The 22507-nt window shown below is 37.8% G+C and overlaps 2 protein-coding genes across 13 annotated transcripts in view; one reads left to right on the top strand and one right to left on the bottom strand.

Moving 5' to 3' along the window:
• LOC136826080 (E3 ubiquitin-protein ligase goliath-like) overlaps positions 1-8860 on the bottom strand; it is a 117391-nt gene extending 108531 nt beyond the window's left edge. For 5 of the 10 annotated variants that reach the window (XM_067083035.1, XM_067083031.1, XM_067083034.1 and 2 more), the window contains exon 1: positions 7718-8848. In XM_067083035.1, the coding sequence (XP_066939136.1) occupies positions 7718-8216 (499 nt within the window). In that variant the 5' untranslated portion in view covers positions 8217-8848. Of the gene's footprint in view, positions 1-7717 lie in introns of all 10 variants that reach the window. The other 5 variants (XM_067083038.1, XM_067083039.1, XM_067083037.1 and 2 more) reach the window with 2 other exon arrangements.
• A 2753-nt stretch (positions 8861-11613) lies between these two features.
• Positions 11614-18732, top strand: LOC136826077 (uncharacterized). 3 transcript variants are annotated; one of them, XM_067082994.1, is made up of 6 exons: positions 11614-12316; positions 14669-15217; positions 15780-15900; positions 16496-16691; positions 17124-17287; positions 18217-18732. In XM_067082994.1, exons 2-6 carry the CDS (start codon positions 14730-14732, stop codon positions 18511-18513), a joined length of 1266 nt encoding a protein of 421 aa, XP_066939095.1. In that variant the 5' UTR covers positions 11614-12316; positions 14669-14729; the 3' UTR covers positions 18514-18732. The 3 variants fall into 3 exon arrangements, with proteins under 3 accessions (XP_066939095.1, XP_066939096.1, XP_066939094.1); XM_067082995.1 differs by having other exon boundaries at positions 11618-11781; XM_067082993.1 differs by lacking the exon at positions 11614-12316 and having other exon boundaries at positions 12331-15217.
• Positions 18733-22507: the final 3775 nt, after the last annotated feature.

The following is a 22507-nucleotide window of genomic DNA, read 5'->3' as shown; positions in this document are numbered from 1 at the left end:
AGACAAACACACGACCTTTGTTTGTCGAAGTTACGAAGGCAAACCACGTAATGGACAAGCATTCGTTTTATAGACGGGCTGTTGCCAAAAATCTTATATATAACTTTGAAGAACGTGCAGTGTCAACCTAACCTCTCTCTCTCTCTCTCTCTCTCTCTCTCTCTCTCTCTCTCTCTCTCAATTATACAATACCAATTAAATGTAATTATATCAACAAATGACACCCAATTCCGGAACAATGCAATTGCATAATTTATTTACCTTGAGACGAATAATAGTGGCAACTGGCCAACTTTAAGCGTAATTACTTAATAACATTAAAACTATGAAGTGAGAGAGAGAGAGAGAGAGAGAGAGAGAGAGAGAGAGAGAGAGAGAGAGAGAGAGAGAGAGAGAGAGAATGAATATTCAGCCACCAGCCACCAGCTACCACATACGTTAAGGGGGTAAGAAAAAAAAAAGCATTAAAACAAAGGAATTATTTAGAGATCAGTTTATCTCTCCTGCTAAGTCGGTAATTTTATAAGCACGTGCCTTCCCGCAACCCCCCACACACCATAAAAACACCACCCAGCTCCCCACACCCACAAAATAAAGGGTTCATGCGTAGCGGGAAGTTCTAAATGGATTTAAGGCAGATATCGGTCTAGCAGGCTTCGTTCAGAAAGTTAAAACGCACAGCTGAAATCAGTCTTCAGAAGGTGCTACTTTCGACGGTCTTATAGGAAGCATCGTTCATTTAGTTAACACCCACAGCTGAAATCAGTCTTCGATAGGCTGCGTCCAGTGGGTGCGACATCCGACGGTCTTGTAGGAGGCTTCGTTCATTAAGTTAAAACGTGCAGCTTAAGTAAGTTTTCGGTGGGCTGCGTTCAGTAGTTGTGACTTTCGAGAAGGCAATAAATAGACTTCGTCGCCAGAACTCTTTGTACACTAGCAACGGCTAAAACAGCTGGGCCGATTGCAAGCGTAAATCAATGCCAAGTTTCTCGCTGTACCTCGTATCTCTGTGTAACTTACAGGTTACAGGGGTGTTTCTGTATAGTTTATAACGGTAACTTTAAACATTTACCATATAAAACTCTGATACAAATCGGTTTTGTAAGAACGGCGCATCATAAGTCTACTCATTTTTCCAAGGACTGACAAAATATTGGCTACATTTCTGTCTGTTCCTGGTATTTCTGTACCTTACAGGTTACAGGGTTGCTTCTGTATAGTTTGTGCCTGTAACTTTAAACGTTTACTGTATAAAACGCTGATAAAAATCGGTTTTGTAAGAATGGCGCATCATAAGTCTACTCATTTTTCCAAGGACTGACGAAACATAGGCTAAATTTCTGTCTGTTCCTGGTATTTCTGTACCTTACAGGTTACAGGGGTACTTCTGTATAGCTTATGGCTGTAACTTTAAATTTTTGCTGTATAAAATTGATACAAATCGGTTCTGTAAGAATGGCGCATATAAGTCCACTAATTTTTCAAGGACTGACGAAACATTGGCTAAATTTCTGTCTGTTCCTGGTAATTCTGTACGTTACAGTTTACAGGGTTGCTTCTGTATAGTATATGCCTGTAACTTTAAACATTCACTGTATAAAACCCTGACACAAATCACTCTTATAAAAAATAACGCCCCACAGTCGTTTCTTCCAAACAAACATTGACGAAAACCTGGCTTTATTGTACATCGTTCTACGGCGCAAGAGAATTTGAGCACGCATACATCCCGCGGTCTAAAAATGATACCACTTTCGTATCGACTTGCTCGCGCCCACACGCGCCCGCTTGTGCGTATGTGAGTTTGTGCATAACTGTAAGCGAAAGACTGCTTCACCCAACTGTACATTCTTTCAATGCGCTAGATAAAAAGTGGGTATAAATTAGGGCGGAAAACAAACACCCGTCTCACGCGAAGCCTCCTTCAAAGTCGACAGGAGGTGGAAACAAGATCACACTTTGGGGGTATGACACACGCGCTGACACTCTCTCTCTCTGTCTCTCTCTCTGTCTCTTTCTCAGGAAGTGTCCCCTTGACTAAAACATTTGTCCCACACGTGGGACTAATCACGTGTTGCAGCTGTTTCCATGCAATATATATATATATATATATATATATATATATATATATATATATATATATATATATATATATATATATATAGAGAGAGAGAGAGAGAGAGAGAGAGAGAGAGAGAGAGAGAGAGAGATCTAATTTCATTTTATATATCGTGATCTACACATCTGGCTTACAGAGGAGGCTACTGGCTACACAACATACAATTTACAATTACACCCTACTTACATAAGTGCTCCCTTATAACCGTGTTGTTTCACAAATCAGTAGGTTTAATTCATTTTCAGTCTCAAGCAGGCCCCAAGCATAGGGGGGGGGAGGGAAAGGGTCCTACTTTCCCGGGACCCGACAGTCTGGGGGGGTCCGTGAAAGCAGCTTATTTAATTTAATAACTTTTCTTCTTAGAGAATAAACAAAATCAAAGGATGAAGGATGCTCTAGGGGCCCATGCCACCCTAACAATATATTATTATTATTATTATTATTATTATTATTATTAACTGATGATCAACTATATTTTTGGTATTTCCACTTACTCTTGCAATAAATTCATATAAATAGTTGAGTTTGATATATTCCTAATATTCAATTTAAGCCTGTAGTTGGACACTTTTGAACTGTGTGAGGCCTGGGATGGAGGTGATGGCATAAGGCTCCCAGGGGTAGAGAAGAAGAGTGAGGGAGGAACCCAGTTTTTATGCAAGTACCGGGGGCCGAAAGGGTGATGCTTAGGCCCTGGTCCTGAGTAGATTCTAGCATGATCATTGGTTCCAATTTATCCAAAATATCTTTAAAAAAGCAGGCTTATAGAATGTTACCACAGGCCGGTTATAGTGTCAATTCAGACATAACCAAGCACTAGACCTAGGCCTTAGGCCTACCTTCACATTACTTCATACCCTCTCGACCTAACCCATTGTACCTGAAGGAGGAACCTGGGTCAGTGAATGAGCTTCTACCAGCTTTGTCTCCAAGGGCTTCGCCTACTCTTTGTGATAGTTCGTTGAACTTAAAAGATTTTTTTTTATTAACGAGAATCAACGTCATTTAACATTCTTGCTTCAGAGCGGGTTCGACTGGGTTCTTAGCAATCTCATTAACTATGCAATGTGACTGATGTCACGTGACCTCTCTCTCTCTCTCTCTCTCTAAGTGACAAGGGTATTTAAATAGTGCTAAGAATTCGAGAAGTTAAGAGGGCATTGTGATTACTACAGTTACGTACGTATCTGGGAAAAAGTGACCAGGAGATACTATATAGCCTATATGTAATATATATATATATATGTGTGTGTGTATGTATGTATGTTTGTGTATGTATGTATGTATGCATGCATGTATGTATGTATATATATATATATATATATACATATATATATATGCATATGTATATATACATATATATACATATGCATAATTCAATTCATCCCTTTTATCAACACTGAATCCTCATATACAATTCGTCCTGATAAAAATTCACATCTAAAACGACAATAAAGACAAATACCTCCTAATTTTTTATCCTAAATTGGGAGAGCCTCAGGGTACGTACGATCAAAAAATATATATATATATACAAAAATCGAATCTGAAAATGAGGCACGGATAAGTAAAGCAGAATTTTGTGTGGCCTTCCAACCTTCCACAAGTGCAAAATCATGACAGTCTTATTTTTGAGTCAAGGTCGCGTCGTACTATGCATCTACTTGGAACTTTTTCACTTTGCATGATAATTAAACTGAAAAATACACATGTTCTTGAATCTTATAACGGCCAGATTACAAAGAAACCCCCCCCAAAAAAAAAAAAAATAATAAAACTGATATTAAATTATAAAAAAAATAATCTTGAAGTTTTAATGATTAGATTACAAAAGAACCTCCCCCCCAAAAAAAAAAAACATAATGAGACTTACACAAAGGGAAAATAAACTCATTTCTGCTGTGCCTATATACACTAACAACAGGTTCCAGAATCATCATGATCTGTACGAGATTCACAATAATCGTTCGTACCAAAAAACAGTACTTACAAAGATACTTGCTAGATCTACAGCCTAGCAACCGGCTCCAGAATCATTATCATCTGCACGAGATTTAAAAGTAGTCTTGTGTAACAAAAAAAAAAAAAAAAAGGTGCTTGAAAAAAACCTACAAAAAACAAACATCCCAGCGGAGTCATCTGAAACGCACCACAAAGATAGACTGATGTAACCCGCCATTTAAGATTGAGACGGCGTAGCGTTGGATGCAAGCAACGTTTACACAACAACTGCTCCACATGCAAGCAGTGTAAGGCAAAACGCACGAATTTATGGTTCTCTTTGAGCGAAGGCCGTCTTAGCAATCTTAGCAGGGTACGTAATTTCGTAATACCCGTGGGGTGGGCATAGGCCCCCCAGAAAAATGAAGGAACAAGGGGTCATGAAAGACAATATGAGAGAATACCGCAGTTTAACAGCGTAGAGCAACGAGTCACAAGGGAGATCACTAACTGACAGATGACAACACTGACTGAAAGATGAGATCACTAACTGACAAAAGAGATCGCTAACTGACATAAGAGATCACTAAATGACAGATGACAACACTAAGTGAAAGATGACATCACTAACTGACAAAGGAGATCACTAACTGACAGATGAGATTACTAACTGACAGATGACATCACTGACAGATGAGGTCACTAATTGACAGATCACATCACTAACTGACAAAGGAGATCATTAACTGACAGATGTGGTCACTAACTGACAGATGACATCACTAACTGGCAAAGGAGATCACTAACTGACAGTTGAGATCACTAACTGACAGATGGCATCACTAACTGACAGATGAGGTCACTAATTGACAGATGACATCACTAACTGACAGACGACATAACTACCTGAAAGTTGACATCACTAACTGACAAAGGAGATCAATAACTGACAGATGAGATCACTAACTGACAGATGACATCACTAACTGATAGATGAGGTCACTAATTGACAGATGACATCATTAACTGACAGATGAGATCACTAACTAACAGATGACATCACTAACTGACAGATGAGGTCACTAACTGACAGATGACATCACTAACTGACAAAGGAGATCACTAACTGACAGATGAGGCTCACTAACTGACAAAGGAGATCACTAACTGACAGATGACATCACTAACTGACAGATGAGGTCACTAATTGACAGATGACATCACTAACATAACTACCTGAAAGTTGACATCACTAACTGACAAAAGAGATCATTAACTGACAGATGAGATCACTAACTGACAGATGACATCACTAACTGAAAGATGAAAATACTAACTGACAAAGATCACTAACTGACAGATGACACCACTAACTGACAGATGAGGTCACTAATTGACAGATGACATCACCAACTGACAGAAGATATAACTACCTGAAAGTTGACATCACTAACTGACACAGGAGATCACTAACTGACAGATGACATCACTAACTGACACATGAGATCACTAACTGACAGATGACATCACTAACTGACAGATGAAAATACTAACTGACAGAGATCACTAACTGACAGATATGATCACTAAATTACGCGATAAAAGAAGATCAACAGGCCTAACTCATTGCCAATAGGCCTAAATTTCCCTTGATTTGACAAAACGGCTGAAAATCTACGTTAGGTGCTTCGGCGCCGTCTCATCATTAGGCCTACACGAGCGTGGGCGATGCAGATTCTAAATTCATTTATTTAAGAATATCATATTAATATAAACCATTTTTCTCGTCAACACTTTAGAAATAAGTACAGGCCTATGGTAGGCCTACCTGCAGCCTCGACATGGCTAATGAAAACACTTTGGAAGCTACGAGGTTGCGAAAAATTTCATATTTTAAGGAGATTACTGTGATCAAACGTTCTCAATCCAATTTGCGTCTGAATGATTACACACACACACACACACACATATATATACAAATATATATACAATTATATAAATTATATATTATATATATATATATATATATATATATATATATATATATATATATATATATATATATTGTGCAACAATAGATACCAGCTTTAGCAAGGGACAGGACTGAAGAAGAGAGAGAGAGAGAGAGAGAGAGAGAGAGAGAGAGAGAGAGAGAGAGAGAGAGAGAGAGAGAGAGAGAGAGACCCGCGGTACTACAAAGCAATGAGAGTAAGCCCAAGATAAGACGGCCACTTCTCTTCAGGAAAAGAAAAACAAACACGAACACCTGACACTTTTTTCTTACAGATCACTAGAAGTAACTGACCCAAAAGACCTGTATGTGTGTTAGGCCTACATAGGCTTATCTCAGTAAGCCTAAGATATCATTATGTTGGGTATTACTGTTTTCTCTTGTTTACTGAGGTGAACAGGTCCATTTTTATTGTGGCGAATGTAAATAATTTGGTGACTTATTAACAACTTACGTTAAATGCAGAGAAACTGTATTTAATTATGTAGCCTGATACAAACAGGCTTAAATGTTATTTAAAATTAATGAAACAATAATGACAGGATTTATATATAAAAAGCTAATCTGGAAAACGGTCCTAAATTTTAGTTAAAAATAACGAATTCACAAATGTCAAGATTTAAAATAATAATAGTAAAAAAAAATACAAAAACACAATTGCTCAAATGTTAGCTTAATCATAAATGGTAAGATTTAATATATATATATATATATATATATATATATATATATATATATATATATATATATATATATATATATATATATATATATATATATATATATATATATATATATATATATATATATTGATAAACTACTGCAGTAGCAAAATAATAAATGACGCCTGAATTAAATAACTGATAGCAAGAATTAAATGATGCAAAATGTAAAAAAAAAAAAACCAAGGCCCCAAATATTAGTTAAACCATAAATAGAAGGAACTAATCTATAAAGAACTACTGTAGTAGCAAAAAAATTGTCATAAATGTCAAGAATTAACATATAAAAAAACGTAAATCATAAATCAAAAATGTCATGAATTAATGGACATAAAAATCTACCGTAGCAGGAAAAGCTAAATGATTAATATATATAAAAACTACTGCAATAGGAAAGTTAAATCCTAAATGCCAAGAATTAATATATATATATATATATATATATATATATATATATATATATATATATATATGTATATATATGTATATGTATATATACACACATATATATGTATATATATAGAATAAATTAATATAAATATATATAAAAAAATGAACAGCAAAGGCCCAAACAGAATTATCAAAGAAAGTTAAATCATAAATGTCAAGAATTAATATATAACATATATACATAGAAATAAAAATAAAAAAAATAAAGTAATATATAAACACAATATATAAAAATAAACAAAAAACGCCCAAATAGAATTATTAAAGACAGTTAATTCATAAATGTCAAAAATTAATATATAAAAATTTATACAAAAATGAAAATGAAAATAAATATATAAAAATAAACAAAAAAAAGGTGCCAACACAGAATCATTCACGAAAGTTAAACCCTAAACGTCAAGAATTAATATATAAGTAAAAATAAAAAGAAATGAATATATAAATATATATAAAAATAATCAGAAGACTCACTTGAGAAAGAGGAAAGAGCGATCTTCTGCAGGTGGGCCTGAGCATCCTTGGCGTAGATGAGCACCCCGGAAGCGTTGAGCGCAAGGGCGTTCCCCACTTTATCTCGGTCGGGGCAGTCGCCCCGGGACACCAGCGCCACCCACGGCTCCGAGGGCGTCGCTGCCGAAGGCGCTGAAGATGCGGAGATCGTGGGGGAAGGAGACGCCCACGGCAACGTGCACCCGTCTCTCCTGTCGGAGGAGGAACCGGAAGCTCCTCCGGTGGTGGTGTCTCTGGAACGGCCTACCACGACGAGCCCGGAAGCGCTACCGACGGCGCCGCTGCCGAATTTCCCCACTTCCCTGACGTCCGTGAGGCGCGCCCCTGTGACGGGGTCGACGTAGGAGATGTTCAGGTGGGCTAAGGTGATGGTGGCGCCTTCGTAGGACCACTCTGCCGAAATCCCGAAGGTGAAGCAGACGGAGACGCATGCGCAGATCAGGGAACCCCTTAGGAGCATCTTGGATGGCTAGGATTTCGCTTATACGAAAAATAGAGACTTGTAAAAAGTAAATAAAGGGGGCTTTTGGTGTGGAGATGCGAGAGAAATAAGTATGAAAAGTGGCGCCAAGTGACTTTCAGGAATCGGATTCCTTGAATTCCATCGGGAATGTCGTCGTAAACACCATCAGCCTATTAGAAAGGGTCTCGGGCCTGTACGGACTTCAGTACCGCACTTAGTACTTTGGAGTTCTAAGTAATTTTGCCATTGTTGTGTCAAACCTTATTCGAATGATTTAATAAGTGAAATAACGAGATATTTTAAGAGTAAAATATTTGTTTTTCACGAGGAGTCTCTAGGCCTGTGAATGCTCCACTGTAAACAATAGATCTGTATAATGTTCTCTCTCCCTCTCTGCTCTCACGTGCTCCTTCCACAACCTACTAATAATTCTTTCTCAATATATCACTGGGGGGCACATCACTAAGGGCGTCAAACTACAGCAGAAGGACGAAATACATATAAAGGAAATAAACTGGCGTCCGTCCGGGTTGTTCCTTTTTTTTTTTTTTTTTTTGTAAACAAGAGCTCTCACGAATATCACAGCTTCTATTAGCAACGGTTCGACCGCTCTCTAACGCGGCTGCGACTTCACTGCCAACGTTGGCGCGGTTTCCCTTGATGTCGTCTGCTGCACGCTGGCTGGGACGCGTTCATTTAACTTCTCGCCTCGTGAGAACGTAACTTATATCCTCTATAAAACCGTTTTAAACTCCTTTTTGTAGCTTAATATCATAAAATTAAATATTTTGTGTATAATACTATAGTTTTAAATAATTTTAATCACCATTATCGTGAAATTTATAATAATTTAGACAACTCTCCTCTTCCGAAGGGTAAAAAGACCTGCGTTTTGCTACTTGAAAGAACCAAGCCGATGTTGGCTCGAGGGGGCGCGTTCATTTAACCTCCCTCCTTGACAGAACGTAACTTACATTCCCTATAGAAGCATTTCAGAACGTTTTCTGACGTTGAATGTCATACATATAACTATTAAATATATAATATAATGAATGAAAGCTATTTTTATCACATTTATAACAACCATCTTAATAATTTATATGCCTGTTATCTTCCAAGACTGAAAACTCATTGCTTTTCACTATCTTAATGAACTCCCTCGCTGTCCCAGGAAGAGAGTTACCAACTAGTTATTAACATCAACAGTTTAATTCTAAGTTCCTACACTTAATTCTAAGTAACTTAAAGTTTCTATAACCACTAAACATTCAGACGCAAATAACGGCTGTTATATGATAATAACGGCCACTCTCCGTTATTGCTTTAAGCGCCAAATAACGTCAAGGAGGAATTGACTCAGTTGCCAGGCGCCTACTGTGCATTCTAAATCTGAAAATATATTCTGTTGCGTTTGGTAACTAATGCATTTGAAGGTTTATTTACGCGCGCGCACACACACATAAATGCGTGCGCACACGCAAAAAGTAGATCATAATTACAATGTGCATAACGATTTATGACGTTGGATCGTTAGCGATTATTAATAAATTACTTTTCAAATTATTAAATAAAATTACTTATTGCTTTATTTTTTATTTGTTATAGTATATAGATGTTTCTAGATAGCAATGAGGGTGACAATCTCTCTCTCTCTCTCTCTCTCTCTCTCTCTCTCTCTCTCTCTCTCTCTCTCGACCGAAATAAGATACTCTGTCATTTTCCAAGAAAATATTGCTAAATTTTTAATATGTAACGTTAAAGAGAGAGAGAGAGACAGAGAGAGAGAGAGAGATACATGCAAAGATATGAGACCATCCTACCATACAATCTAGACTGAACAGTTGAACAAAGAAAGGCATCAGAAAATAGAGAGAGAGAGAGAGAGAGAGAGAGAGAGAGAGAGAGTTCCTGCTATTAAACGCGCATTTGATATGCAATGCTTCGCTTGCAGACATCCAGAGAGAGAGAGAGAGAGAGAGAGAGAGAGAGAGAGACTGACTGCTTGGCCGTTCCAGGAAGTGCAAGAGTCTCTCTCTCTCTCTCTCTCTCTCTCTCTCTCTCTCTATTTTCTGATGCCTCACTTTGTTTAGTTGTCAAGCTTAGACTGTGGGTAGGGTTGTCTCATATCTCTCTCTCTCTCTCTCTCTCTCTCTCTCTCTCTCTCTCTCTCTCTCTCTCTCTCTCTCTCTCTCTCTCCGAAGCTTTAAAACAGGAGTGTTTAATAGTAATGAGAGGGTCTAAAGGTGAGTCTAGCTCTTCCTCCTGTTTAGACCTAGGTATTGTTTTAGGCCAAAGTATCTTTTAAGCCTAGACACCTTTTAAACTTGGGTACGTTTTAGACCTAGGTACGTTTTAGACTTAGGTACCTTTTAAACTTAGGTATGTTTTAGACCTAGGTACCTTTCAGACCTAGGTACCTTTTAAACCTAGGTACGTTTTAGACATAGGTACCTTCTAGACCTAGGTACCCTCTAGACCTTAGACAGTTTTTAGACCTAGGCATCTTTTAGACCTAAGTACCCTTTAGACCTAGGTACCTTCTAGACCTAGTTATCTTTTACACCTATCTACCTCTTAGATCTAGGTACCTCTAACCTCCCAATTAATACCATCTCTCCCATATATCTGGACTAAGACACTTTACAATTCGATTGTCCCTCACACAAACATGGAGCTTTCAGGAGTCCTTCCATTGTCCTCCTAAGGAGCCAAATACTTCTGTAGACTCCTAGTAGTAGACGTAGGCTCCAAGGCTCCTCCCCCCCCAACCCCCCTACTTCAGGATAGCTTCCTGAAGCCTCGCCATGAACGCTTCGCACCTGACCAGGATATAAGAGGGCGTTTGATGTGAATTCATAATAAACTTAGGTTCTTCCCCAATGGCTTTCAAGGAAAGGATTGGAAGGACCTGTGGGCGTGTTTAAAGTCCTGTGATGTCAATGAATTTATATGCCTATTGGATTCCGTTTGTCCGCAGGACTATTATTGTTTATGTATGTATGTATGTATGTATGTAATGAATCTGTTGGGCCAATGAATAGGTATGGAACTGTATATATATATATATATATATATATATATATATATATATATATATATATATATATATATATATATCTATCTGTGTGTGTGTGTGTGTAGCCAAATTTGATTACTCTTCCAATCCTAGCTCTAGATTCATACCAACACAAGGTTCGATCTTTTGGTTCATGTAGCTTATGTCTTTCACAGAGGTTTAAATATCAGTCGTGAGTGTTTATCTTTCCAATTTTAAGATAAATCCGTCAAGGATTTACGACAAGAAGACAAACCTGACGAAAGAAAAAGAACAAATAAATCCTCGGCCTAGAGTCGGATTGCGCAACGAGACTTCGCCAGGCCCATTATTGCTTATCAATCAGTTTGAATTCCAAGTGGAGCAAAGAATGGAAGGACGGCAAACCTTCTTACCTCGCAGGATTGAACCGTCCTTGCCCATTCTTCTCGGCCTTGATGGCCGAGAATAAGCAAGAATAATTCTTACGAAAGGACACAATGGACGGACATTACGTCGTAAGGAAAGGTTGTTAAAAAAAAAGTATGTTAACGTCGTCATGAGCTGAGCTCATACCGTTCCTTGGGAGGAAGGTCGCCATTGATAAAATTGTTGTGTTTTGAAGAGACTTATATTGTGAATTACAGGCATTTTGAAACTTCTCGGGTGGAAATAACAAAAGCAAAAAGTGTTCCAGGCGTTAATGAAGACAAAAACGCTATTCGTTCGGCCTTCGAGGCTGTTATTAACGCGTAAACTTTTATTCGAAACAAAAAAGCCAGGTGAAGCAGGTAGATCTTAAGAAAGTTGACGGTGACCTCACGGTACGATGATCTTCAAAATTTAAATATCTGTATATCTTCAACTCTACTTAAAACAATGAGGTTTGAGTAACTTAATTATGTATCATATTTTATATAGAATTATAATTAACAGAAACCAACCTGAACAGACTTTAATTTATTTTACAATTATTAAACGACAATAAAACAAACTGGCAACTGCCCCGAGCCATGTCGTGTCGGAAGTGCAAGACGTACGAGAATTCGAAGAGGAAGGGGAAGTGAGTCTATTAATGAACATCTTTTACGGATCAAGGAAGTAGTTTTCTTGTCCCTTTTTCCTCTCTTTCCCTTCCTTTTCTCTTGTTTAAGAAAGGAGGAATCGTTAAACCTGTTATGCTTTCGTATCTTGGGGATATATTTTAAAGGACGACGAGATTTAATCAGTGAATCTGGTGTTTTTAATTTTTTTTTGGAAGGACATTTGAATGAACAGGTAAACGCATGCGCTTTAGTTATCTCAAAACGGAGAGAGAGAGAGAGAGAGAGAGAGAGAGAGAGAGAGAGAGAGAGAGAGAGAGAGCAGTATCTTAGGAGACATATTTAAAAGGACAACGAGATTTAATCAGTGAATCTGGTGTTTTTTTAATTTTTTTAGGAAGGACGTTTGAATGAACAGGTAGGCGCATGCGCTTCAGTTATCTCAAAGCCGAGAGAGAGAGAGAGAGAGAGAGAGAGAGAGAGAGAGAGAGAGAGAGAGAGAGAAACAGTATCTTAGGAGCCATATTTACAAGTACAACGAGATTAAATCTCTGAATCTGGTTGTTTTGAGGAAGGAAGTTTGAATGACCAGCTAGCGCATGCGCTTTACTTATCTCAAGACGGAAAGAGAGAGAGAGAGAGAGAGCGCGCAGCAGCGTCGCCAGATCACGGCAAAAACGCAATGACACGATAACACGAGTTGTTGTTACTTTCACTTCACCTTTGAAACCAAGGTCGATACTTCCATCTTTTCCTATACTTCTTCTTCTTCTTCTTCTTCTTCTTCTTTGACTTTTTCTTGAGTTCCTGCAGCGGGTAACGAAAGCGTCAGTTATTGACGAATTTAGATCATTATCAACCAACTTCGGCTATTCACAAATCAAGCTTATTATTAACCAAGAAGATTCTGCAAACTCTAGATATGAATTTAATCTTTTCAGGATTGATATCAATTCTGCATTGTCAGTCTTTGCCCTCAATTTCCAAATTGACCTTCAGACACATTGGAAATTGAGCTGTAATCAGTGCATTTTCACGTGAAGGCTATTCAGTTTTCAAGGGTGATTTTCACATTCATGGAAAGCTATCTTACGAAATGGCTAATATAAGTTGGGCCTACATTGAGCGAAACTGACCAGGAATATCTTACTGACTGTAGGTTTGAGCAGTTAAATAGAGTTATGCCTACACTGAGCAAGATTGATTCTGACTGTCTAACTGACTGTGTTTGAACAGTTAAATAGAGTTAGGCCTACACTGATCAAGACTGATTCTGACTGTCTAACTGACAGTTAAATGATGTTAGACCTACGCTGAGCAAAATTAACAAGGACTTTCTTACTGTCTATGTTTGAACAGTTAAATAAATTTAGGCCTACACTGAGCAAGACTGACACTGACTGTCTGAGTGTCAGTCTGTCTGATCAGTTAAACAAACTTAGGCCTACACTGAGCAAGAGGGGCTGTCATATTGTCTGTATGTTTGCCTCAGTACAAACATATCAAATTATCTTTTCAAAAACGTTTTTATTTTGAGTTTGGAGGAAGACTGAAGGAAGATATAAAACAATTATGAAGCACTGGAATAAAAGCACGTTAGAATTACTTAGTAGGTGTTGACAGAAGGAGCAGAATAGATATAATTCTGTAAATTGGCTGAGTTTGAAGAAGTTCCATCCAGCAGTTAGATAGAATGCAAGGTGCAGTGACTACCCCCATTATTCATTTTCTATATCCACCCATATTAAAAAAAAAAACTTTAGTGGAAAAAGTCACAAATACCTATGTGAATTATTCATGACGAGAAAACTGTCAATATCCTAAAAAAAAAAAACAATCAGCTACGAACACTCCCAAATGAAGTATGTTTTTTAATGCATATTCATCTACTCAAAGACACCTGTGAGGCCGTGACAGACTGAGACAGGTGTTTGATCTCTGAACAGAGGTTTTTCGTCTTGTGGTCTTAGTCTTACTATGTAACTGGTGGAGAATAGTGATAGAGAGAGAGAGAGAGAGAGAGAAAGTGAGAGAGAAGTGGGTGTTTACAGTCTGTGAGCTTTGCAAAATGTAAACTTTACATTCCAAGGTCAATTCTCATAATACACGAGGTCCCGTGAGGTGGTATTCTTGTGTCCTACCTGTTACTTTGACTGATTGGTGAAGATGAGAGAACGAAGTGATTGTTTAATGACTGAGATTTCCAAAATGTAAACATTCCACTCCACTAGGTCCCACTGGGTAATAAGCTTGTGCCCAACCTATTTTTAAAGGGGGCCAGAAGAGAGAGAGAAAGAATGCGTGTTTGCAGTCTGTGAGCTTTGCAAAAAAATAAAAACCAACCTCTAAGGTCAAATCTCTCATCTCACGAGGTCCCTCAAGGCGGAATTCTAGCGCCCAACCTGTTATTTGTTCGGAGGGGAAAACGTGACAATGCTTTTCAAACACCGTCTGTGCGTGATCTTACGCTGGGGCACGGCTGTGATAGTCCTCTTCTGCACGTATCAGGCCTTCTACAGGAGGAGGCACTCTTACAGCGAAAACCAAGCCCCTATTAGCGAACGCCGGCTGGAAACGTCAAGAGAAGAAACATTACGAGAAGGTGAAACTTTACAAATAGAAGAAGCAGCACTAAACTCGACGTTCTACAGGCATTCGTATAACGAAAGCAGGACCGACATTAGCGAACGTCGCTTGGGAACGCCAAGAGAAGAAGCACTGCAAGAAGGGGGAAAGTTACATGAAGGGGAAACATCACAAAAGCATCCAGCCCTCTCCAAAGACTGCTATGTTTACAAGGACGCCATCGCCCAGAATATCTGCTGCAGAATGCTTGACTACATGGCTGACCCGAGTCGATTCTTGACCTGTCTTCGGAGGGACCTCGAAGAGGCCAAGAGAACCAGGTCCGCCGGTTTCAGGTACCTGTTTAGAACTGGTATTGAGTGGATGTTTGTTCCTGTAGGGCTTAGGTTTTTAGCTTTTTTTTTTTTTTATTAGGAGCCGATTCGGTTTTTTGTTTTGTACTTTCTCTCTCTCTCTCTCTCTCTCTCTCTCTCTCTCTTTTATTTTGTTAAAAACCAAATTAACATCGTGCTTTGTATCTCTCTCTCTCTCTCTCTCGCTCTATTTCATTAAAAGCCAAGTCCACGTTTTGTTTTGTACCTCTCTCTCTCTCTCTCTCTCTCTCTCTATTGTTTTATTTTATCAAAAGCCAAATCAACGTCTTGTTTTGTATTTACCTCTCTCTCTCTCTCTCTCTCTCTCTCTCTCTCTCTCTCTCTCTCTCTCTCTCATTTATCTATAAAATGAAGGCCATTTTAACAAAGGTGGAAAAAAATCCAGCTGATAGTAATGGGAGATAAGGAAAGCATGAGTATAATTTCACGGTTATTTCTTGCGCATATTTGTGTACGTGTCACCATACATGTATTGCACGCCTGGCCGCTAATCTATACCACGAAATTCTTTGTTTACCAAAAGCCAAGAAGGAGGAGGACGCTGGATTATCGCTGGGGATTCGAGACTGAGATTCTTCTTCTTCGGAATCATTCGTCGTCTGGCTGGACCAAGACTCCTGTACCGGTACACCAAAGGGAACAGGGTGAGTTTGAAACGGATATTTTGCCAGTGGTTAAGCAGTGGTAGCCAGCCAGCCATTCAGTAGACTGTTTGTGTTAGGTTTTCGAGTGAAAGAAGGGGCTTTCATTGATGCATCTGTGAGCGGAGCGTTTTGTGATATCTGTCCTCAGGGTTCTTCTTTGAAGGACGAGCTTTATCTCTCTCTCTCTCTCTCTCATAGATATCTGGTCCACCTCACGTTTCCTACATTGACCTTACTTCACGTCCTTGTTCCCTTCTTATGCTCAATATCTCTGAAGTGTCTCATCTGTGCAACTGTCTAACCCTTTCTGACCTTTTAACCTGGTCAGTTTTCGGTCAAAACAAGTCAAACTCTTTGCGCAGACGCAAAAAACTCCTGCTCTTTGCGCAGACGCAGTGGGAACCCCTGCTCTATGCGCAGACGCAGAGGGAACCCCTACTCTAGGTGCAGACGCAGAGGGAACCCCTACTCTTTGCGCAGACGCAGTCTCAGGGAACTCCCGCTCTGTGCGCAGACGCAGAGGGAACTCCCGCTCTGTGCGCAGACGCAGAAACAACTAGGATAACTCAGACCCAGCTTCTTCCTCTTCTCTCAGAAAAAATGGCGAAGCGTCGACCACCTTTTAAAGCAGAAGGCTCCTTACATCTTCAGGGAAGACATGGAGATCAAGCACTTAGACGTCCCAGAGATGAGGGTCGTCTTCTATTGGGACGCCAGGTTACAGAGTCTCGCCAAAGACCTTCAGTGGTGGCTCAAGTATGACTCAAGAAGGCCTGTACGGCTCATTATCAGTGAGTATGAGTCATCTGATTGGTCCGGACACTTGTCGAAATGTTGTAATTTCTCAGAAATGAATAATGCCTAAATGCTCAGTGTAAGAGCAGGGAAATATTCATTAATAAACACGTTTTAAGGTTGAAGCAACTGAATATTATTAATCGTATTAAAAACCTACGCATGCCTGACTTTACCATTACTGCTACTAACAGCTCTTATTGTCAACAATGTGAAATCCCATACTAATTCTAGAGCCGTTCCATAGGCAAATGGTAAATATTACCACTGCTTACTACTACTAATGCTGCAACTCCAAATGACAACAATGTGAGGTCCCGTTTTTATTCTAGAGCCATTCCAAAGGTAAACTTGTACTCCTTACTACTACTAAAACTACTCAGATTATAAACAAACTGAAACTTCTGAAATCCTCTACTTCCTTGCAGGTACAGGGACCCATTACATGTGTTACAGCAAGGACGTCTTCAAGAAGCAGGGCCGGATGGCAGCCTCTGGAAAATTTCGGAAGTTTCTGTCGCGTACTTGGAACAAACTCCATTCTCTTGGGAAAATGATTCCACTCACTTTTCACTTCATCGACTATTTCCAGGTAAAATTTTTCTCTCTCTCTCTCTCTCTCTCTCTCTCTCTCTCACACACACACATATGTATGGTAGAGAATGAACGCACTTAATCCCCACAGGTATTTAGGATTGATATAAATGCATTAAAGAGAGATTTTAATCCTGGGTGTGGCATGGAAGGTGGTAGGATGTTAGCAAAACAAACTGAGGTAGGACTCAGAGTGTCTGTGGAAACCTGGGAACGTTGAGCCAACTCTCCTTTATGGCAGTAGAGTGTTCATGCTAAATACAAATGAAAGAAAAGATTAAATGATGACATTAATATTACTTGCGTGGTATGTGTAATGTAAGAGAAATTTAAAAGGGTAAGAAATATTGAGTGTGCATGAAAGACTTAATCAGTTTATAGTTGAATTTAGTGGGTAATGTTATGGAAGGTTCCTCCGCAGGGTATTCATTCATAATTCGGCAAATATAGCATGAATGTGACGGTGATTTTGTGTCAAATCTTTTCAGAGTGACCCTGTTGTTAGGGAACCACCTTACCGTAAGAAAACTATATATTATATATATATATATATATATATATATATATATATATATATATATATATATATATATATATATATATATATATATATATACATATACATATATATATTTGTATGTACGTATATATCTCACGTGCATCTAAGCTCACTAAACAGAATATGCTGTATATTCCTTATTAGGTGAACCGCCTTAATATAAGAGCAATATATTTATATCTCTATATATAATATATAAATCACGTGTATCTAAGCTCACTAAACAGAATATATATACCAGTCCCCTTCCAGTGTTACTCCTTGTTGGGGAAAAGTATATTTATATCTCTAGATATATTATATAAATCACGTGTATCTAAGCTCACTAAACAGAATATATAAACCACCTCCCTTTCCCAACCCCTCAGGAGAAACTAGTATACCCAGAACTCCAACATGTGTGGCACAACGACAACGTGGACTACTACAACGGAGTACTGAAGAAGAAACTCTCTTCTTCTTCGCTAATTCCTTGGGACAGCAACGTCCTTCTGTCGGGCAATTACCACAACAAATGCTCGGCTGACCCGAGGCAGTCGGGTGACCTCGCTTGGCGATGCAATGACCCGGTCCACATGGGGTTCATGGTCATTGACCAGTACTGGAATATGTTTCTGAATGACGCTTGTAATCGGTATTTCGCGTTCGGGGAAGATTATTGCTGAATGGACAAGACTTTTCAGTGTTGCATTCTGGTGTGGGTGAATGTAATCAGTCACTTGAATGTATATTGATATTAATCTGTATTTATTCTTAAAGTTCCTGGACTTTGATTCTTTAATATGATTCAGAATATGTTCTTCAAAGCACAGGTTCAGGGAAAACAGAAAATTTCAGAAAATTCCGTAGTTTGACCATGTAAAATATAGGTAGTACTGAATTCAGACCTTGTATTTTTTCCAGTTTTTCTTAAGAGAGAGAGACAGAGAGAGAGAGAGAGAGAGATTTAATAAAAAAAAAATCTAACTTATGAGACCAAGAATTAAGCAGACTTGCTTAAAATGCAGCACTGACTGACTGGGTTATGTCTTAAAAAAAATCTTCAGTCTATTTCCAACTTGTCTGTAGCCAGGATTTCAATAACCCAGGTTCGAATCCTGATCAGGGCAGACAGAAGAATTTTGTATGAGAAGAAAGAAACATTGAACAATAAGGTATTGATGAGACTGAGCTGATTTCTGTCATAAAAATTTACCAAAGGATAAATTTTAAGAACAATATTCAAATATCCTGAAGAGAAACATTACTGCATCCAGTTTTGTCAAAGAAATTTTTGCTTGGAATATGAACATCACCTAAAGGTACGAACTACACTAATTTCAAAAAAAGAAATATGAAAAATGCCTGGATTTTAAAGCCTGTAATCAGTCTGATCTTAATGACATTAAAAAAACCGAACAGGTGTGATCCCAGGTGCGTGGGTATAACAAGATTCGTTAATGGGCCCCACTAACTTTCGGTTATAAATGAGGCAATGTCTCTTCTGTACCATTTTTTTTCTCGGTAATGTTCTTTTATCCATCAGTGTGTGTGTGTCTTGCTGAAGATGTCTCAACTCATTAAGACGAAATCGGGCAGGACTCATGCTTCATACTCAACTTTTAATTGTGGTATATTTCTGATTTACTTATTTGCCTTTATTATGTAGCTATATATAAACGAAGAATTATCTTCATATATATATATATATATATATATATATATATATATATATATATATATATATACATATATATGTACATATATACAGTACATATATACATATGTATATATGTATGTGTATATATATACTTGTTGAAAATCAATTGTGAGACAATTAAGAAAATACATGTTCCTTCTTACATAAGCTTACCATTGCCATTTGAATGAGAGAGAGAGAGAGAGAGAGAGAGAGAGAGAGAGAGAGAGAGAGAGAGAAGGTTAACGAGAATTTAAAAAAAAAAACTGTAAAAATGATAAAATAAAATGGAGCAAGGTAATTCAGATCATAAAAAGGAGGCATAAATGCTTTCTTTATCTAAATTATTTCCTTATTTTTTTCATCTATAGCTATGGGGTTCTTAAAAATAAACACTTTATCAGGTTATGTTTACATTTAAATTTCCTTCAACCACCAGAGGAAACATTACGTCAGTTTTTCAATTCTTTTTTGGCTATGACATGTCTTTTGAATTTATTTTTTATTTGGCAATGACTATAACTGCAAGAGAAAAAGCATTTTATTATCCCTTAGTCAAGAAACCAAATTAGTTTTTCCTAATTTTCGTATGAATAAAAAAGACAGACCATTCGAACTAGTGTTTACTTCCACAGCAAAAAAGTTTGACATCAAAATCTATAATCATTTACCTAAAAGGCTTTAAACCCTTCAATCTTAAAAGAATATTTATCCTTAAAAATAAAATCTTGATATAAATATCTTCATTCAACAACCGACCAATCTCAAATTTATGAATGAAACGAACAAATAAAATCTTGATATCAAAATCATTCTTTGAAACCCTACCAATGCAATGGCGAAGTTATGGTTGAAACCGTAATATAGTCGACCCATTTGAAGACCATCACTCGGCCAAACCCACAACTCTCCTCTTTCACGTTATTACTCATACGGCTGGCAGCGCTGTCCTTATCAGTCTCCCGCTCTTTCCCTCCTCCGGTTCGTGGATGGGGGATGAGGGGTGTTGTCCTTCCCTCTTTAGTCAACAACACCTGGGATGAACAACCTTTCGATGTTAACAGTATCATGGCCAAGCAGCGATACAAACCCAGCTACCTTTGGTGCCGGTCCCAAGCCCAGATAAATGACAGTTCACTTTCATCAGAGCGACAAAATCAAACAGCCAGTCACGTCGCTAACTACCTCTGTTAAGTCTCGGCCTGTGAAGGCGAACCCATACTGAACGTAGCTCAATCTTTCCCTACCAGAGAAATGATTAAACTTCAAGTTAGTCTCTGTATAGTGAAGTGACCGTTTGTAGTACGTCCGTACACTTGGTCATCTCGTGTTTCCGGTCAATGTGAATTGTGAATGGATTAGAGCAGGGGTTCTTAAACTGGGGGTAATGAAGCCGTTTCTAGGGGGGTTAATGAAGCCGTTTCTTTTGGGGGAGGTAATGGAACCGTTTCTAGGGGGTTAATGAAGCCGGTTTTTGAGGGGAGGTAATGAAGCCGTTTCTGGGGGTGGGATAACGAAGAACTTTCTAAAAGTAATAATTCTTTGGAGTTAAATGAAGTAAATTTTAATGTTTTGTCAAAGGAATAATGTCTAAAATCTAAATTCTTTATTTCTTAAGACTTGAGTAAAAGTAAAATTAATTTCTTGCGTAAAAAATGCACTAGAAATTAAGCGTTCGAATATTTTCATTTACTTTTTATTACATTATATATATAACTTTCACATAAGCTGAAGAGGAATTTCAGAGCCACTGGATTAGAGGGAGTGAGTGTTGCCATATGGGGTGGTTGTTAGTTAACTTGGTTTTGGGAGGTTTTTACGTCGATGTTTAAAATGAAATAAGATAAATAACTCTACCTTTGATTTGCTTAATTAAATGGTGCGTTTTGCCTTTCATTCCGTTATGTGGTAATTTTACCGTTAATTAAGTTGTTTTTTACGGAAGTTGCTGTTTATTAAGTGGTAATTTTAAATATACTTTGTAAAGTGGCACATTTAATTAAATGGTGAATTTTACCTTTCATTCCTTTAATTAAGTGGTTTTTATTTCGTTAATTAAGTGTTTTTTTACGTTTTTTCCGTTAAATTGTCATTTTCATTTTAATTCCGTTAATTAAGTGTCCTTTTAATTGTAATTTCTTTAATTGAGTGTCCTTTTCATTTTAATTCCGTTAACTAAGTGTCCTTTTCATTTTAATTCCGTTAATTAAGTGTAATTTTTTCATTTTCATTCCGTTAATTAGTAATATTATCTCAATACAGTAATTAAGGAGTAATTTTATCTTTTATTCCGTTAATTAAGGGATTCACTTTTTCCAGTCATTCTCTTAATTAAGTGGTGTATTTTTCCTTTAATTCCGTTAAGTGGTGGAATATCACCTCCGACTCCTTAATTAAGTGGTGCATTTTACATTCAGTTCCCTTTAATAATATACACAAGAACAAGCCAAATCAAAGAAGGAAACATTACTGGAATTATTACCGAGACTCAACATTTTTTAAGGTAAGTGAAGTCTTCCAAAAGTCTCCGTAATTTTAGCAAATTTTTACCGCTTTTTACCGCATAAGTACTCGGTGATTGCACGAGATTTCATGTGGATAGGATCAATTCTAAAACTGAGAAGTTCAGAATTGATTCATGGGAGAAAGTTAGCTTCGTTTTTTTGAATTTTTCAAAGATTTGGTGGTTATGAAGACAGTGATGAATTCTCTGGGGTCAGTGAGTGTGGTTGTATATGTTCTTGCTTGTCCAAGCAAGTTCGCAATTGCTTTTGCCATTCTTTTTTTTCTGATAAATTGTTAGACAGAGGAACTGTTACTGATTTAGTTCAGTTGCATTTTACTATTATCATATAGAGTTGCCTCAAACTCTATTTCTTCTTAGATTAAACTTAGGTAGGTCAGTGAGATATGAATTTGTAGGTAAATGGTCCTAGATTTATGTAAATTACGTGTAAAAAACAGTGTATGGTGTCTTGACT

Source organism: Macrobrachium rosenbergii, chromosome 40 (genome assembly GCF_040412425.1).
Source record: "Macrobrachium rosenbergii isolate ZJJX-2024 chromosome 40, ASM4041242v1, whole genome shotgun sequence".
NCBI classification, from domain to species: Eukaryota; Metazoa; Arthropoda; class Malacostraca; order Decapoda; family Palaemonidae; genus Macrobrachium; species Macrobrachium rosenbergii.
The sequence above is the reverse complement of the archived record's forward strand: the minus strand, read 5'-3'. Positions and strand labels throughout refer to the sequence as shown.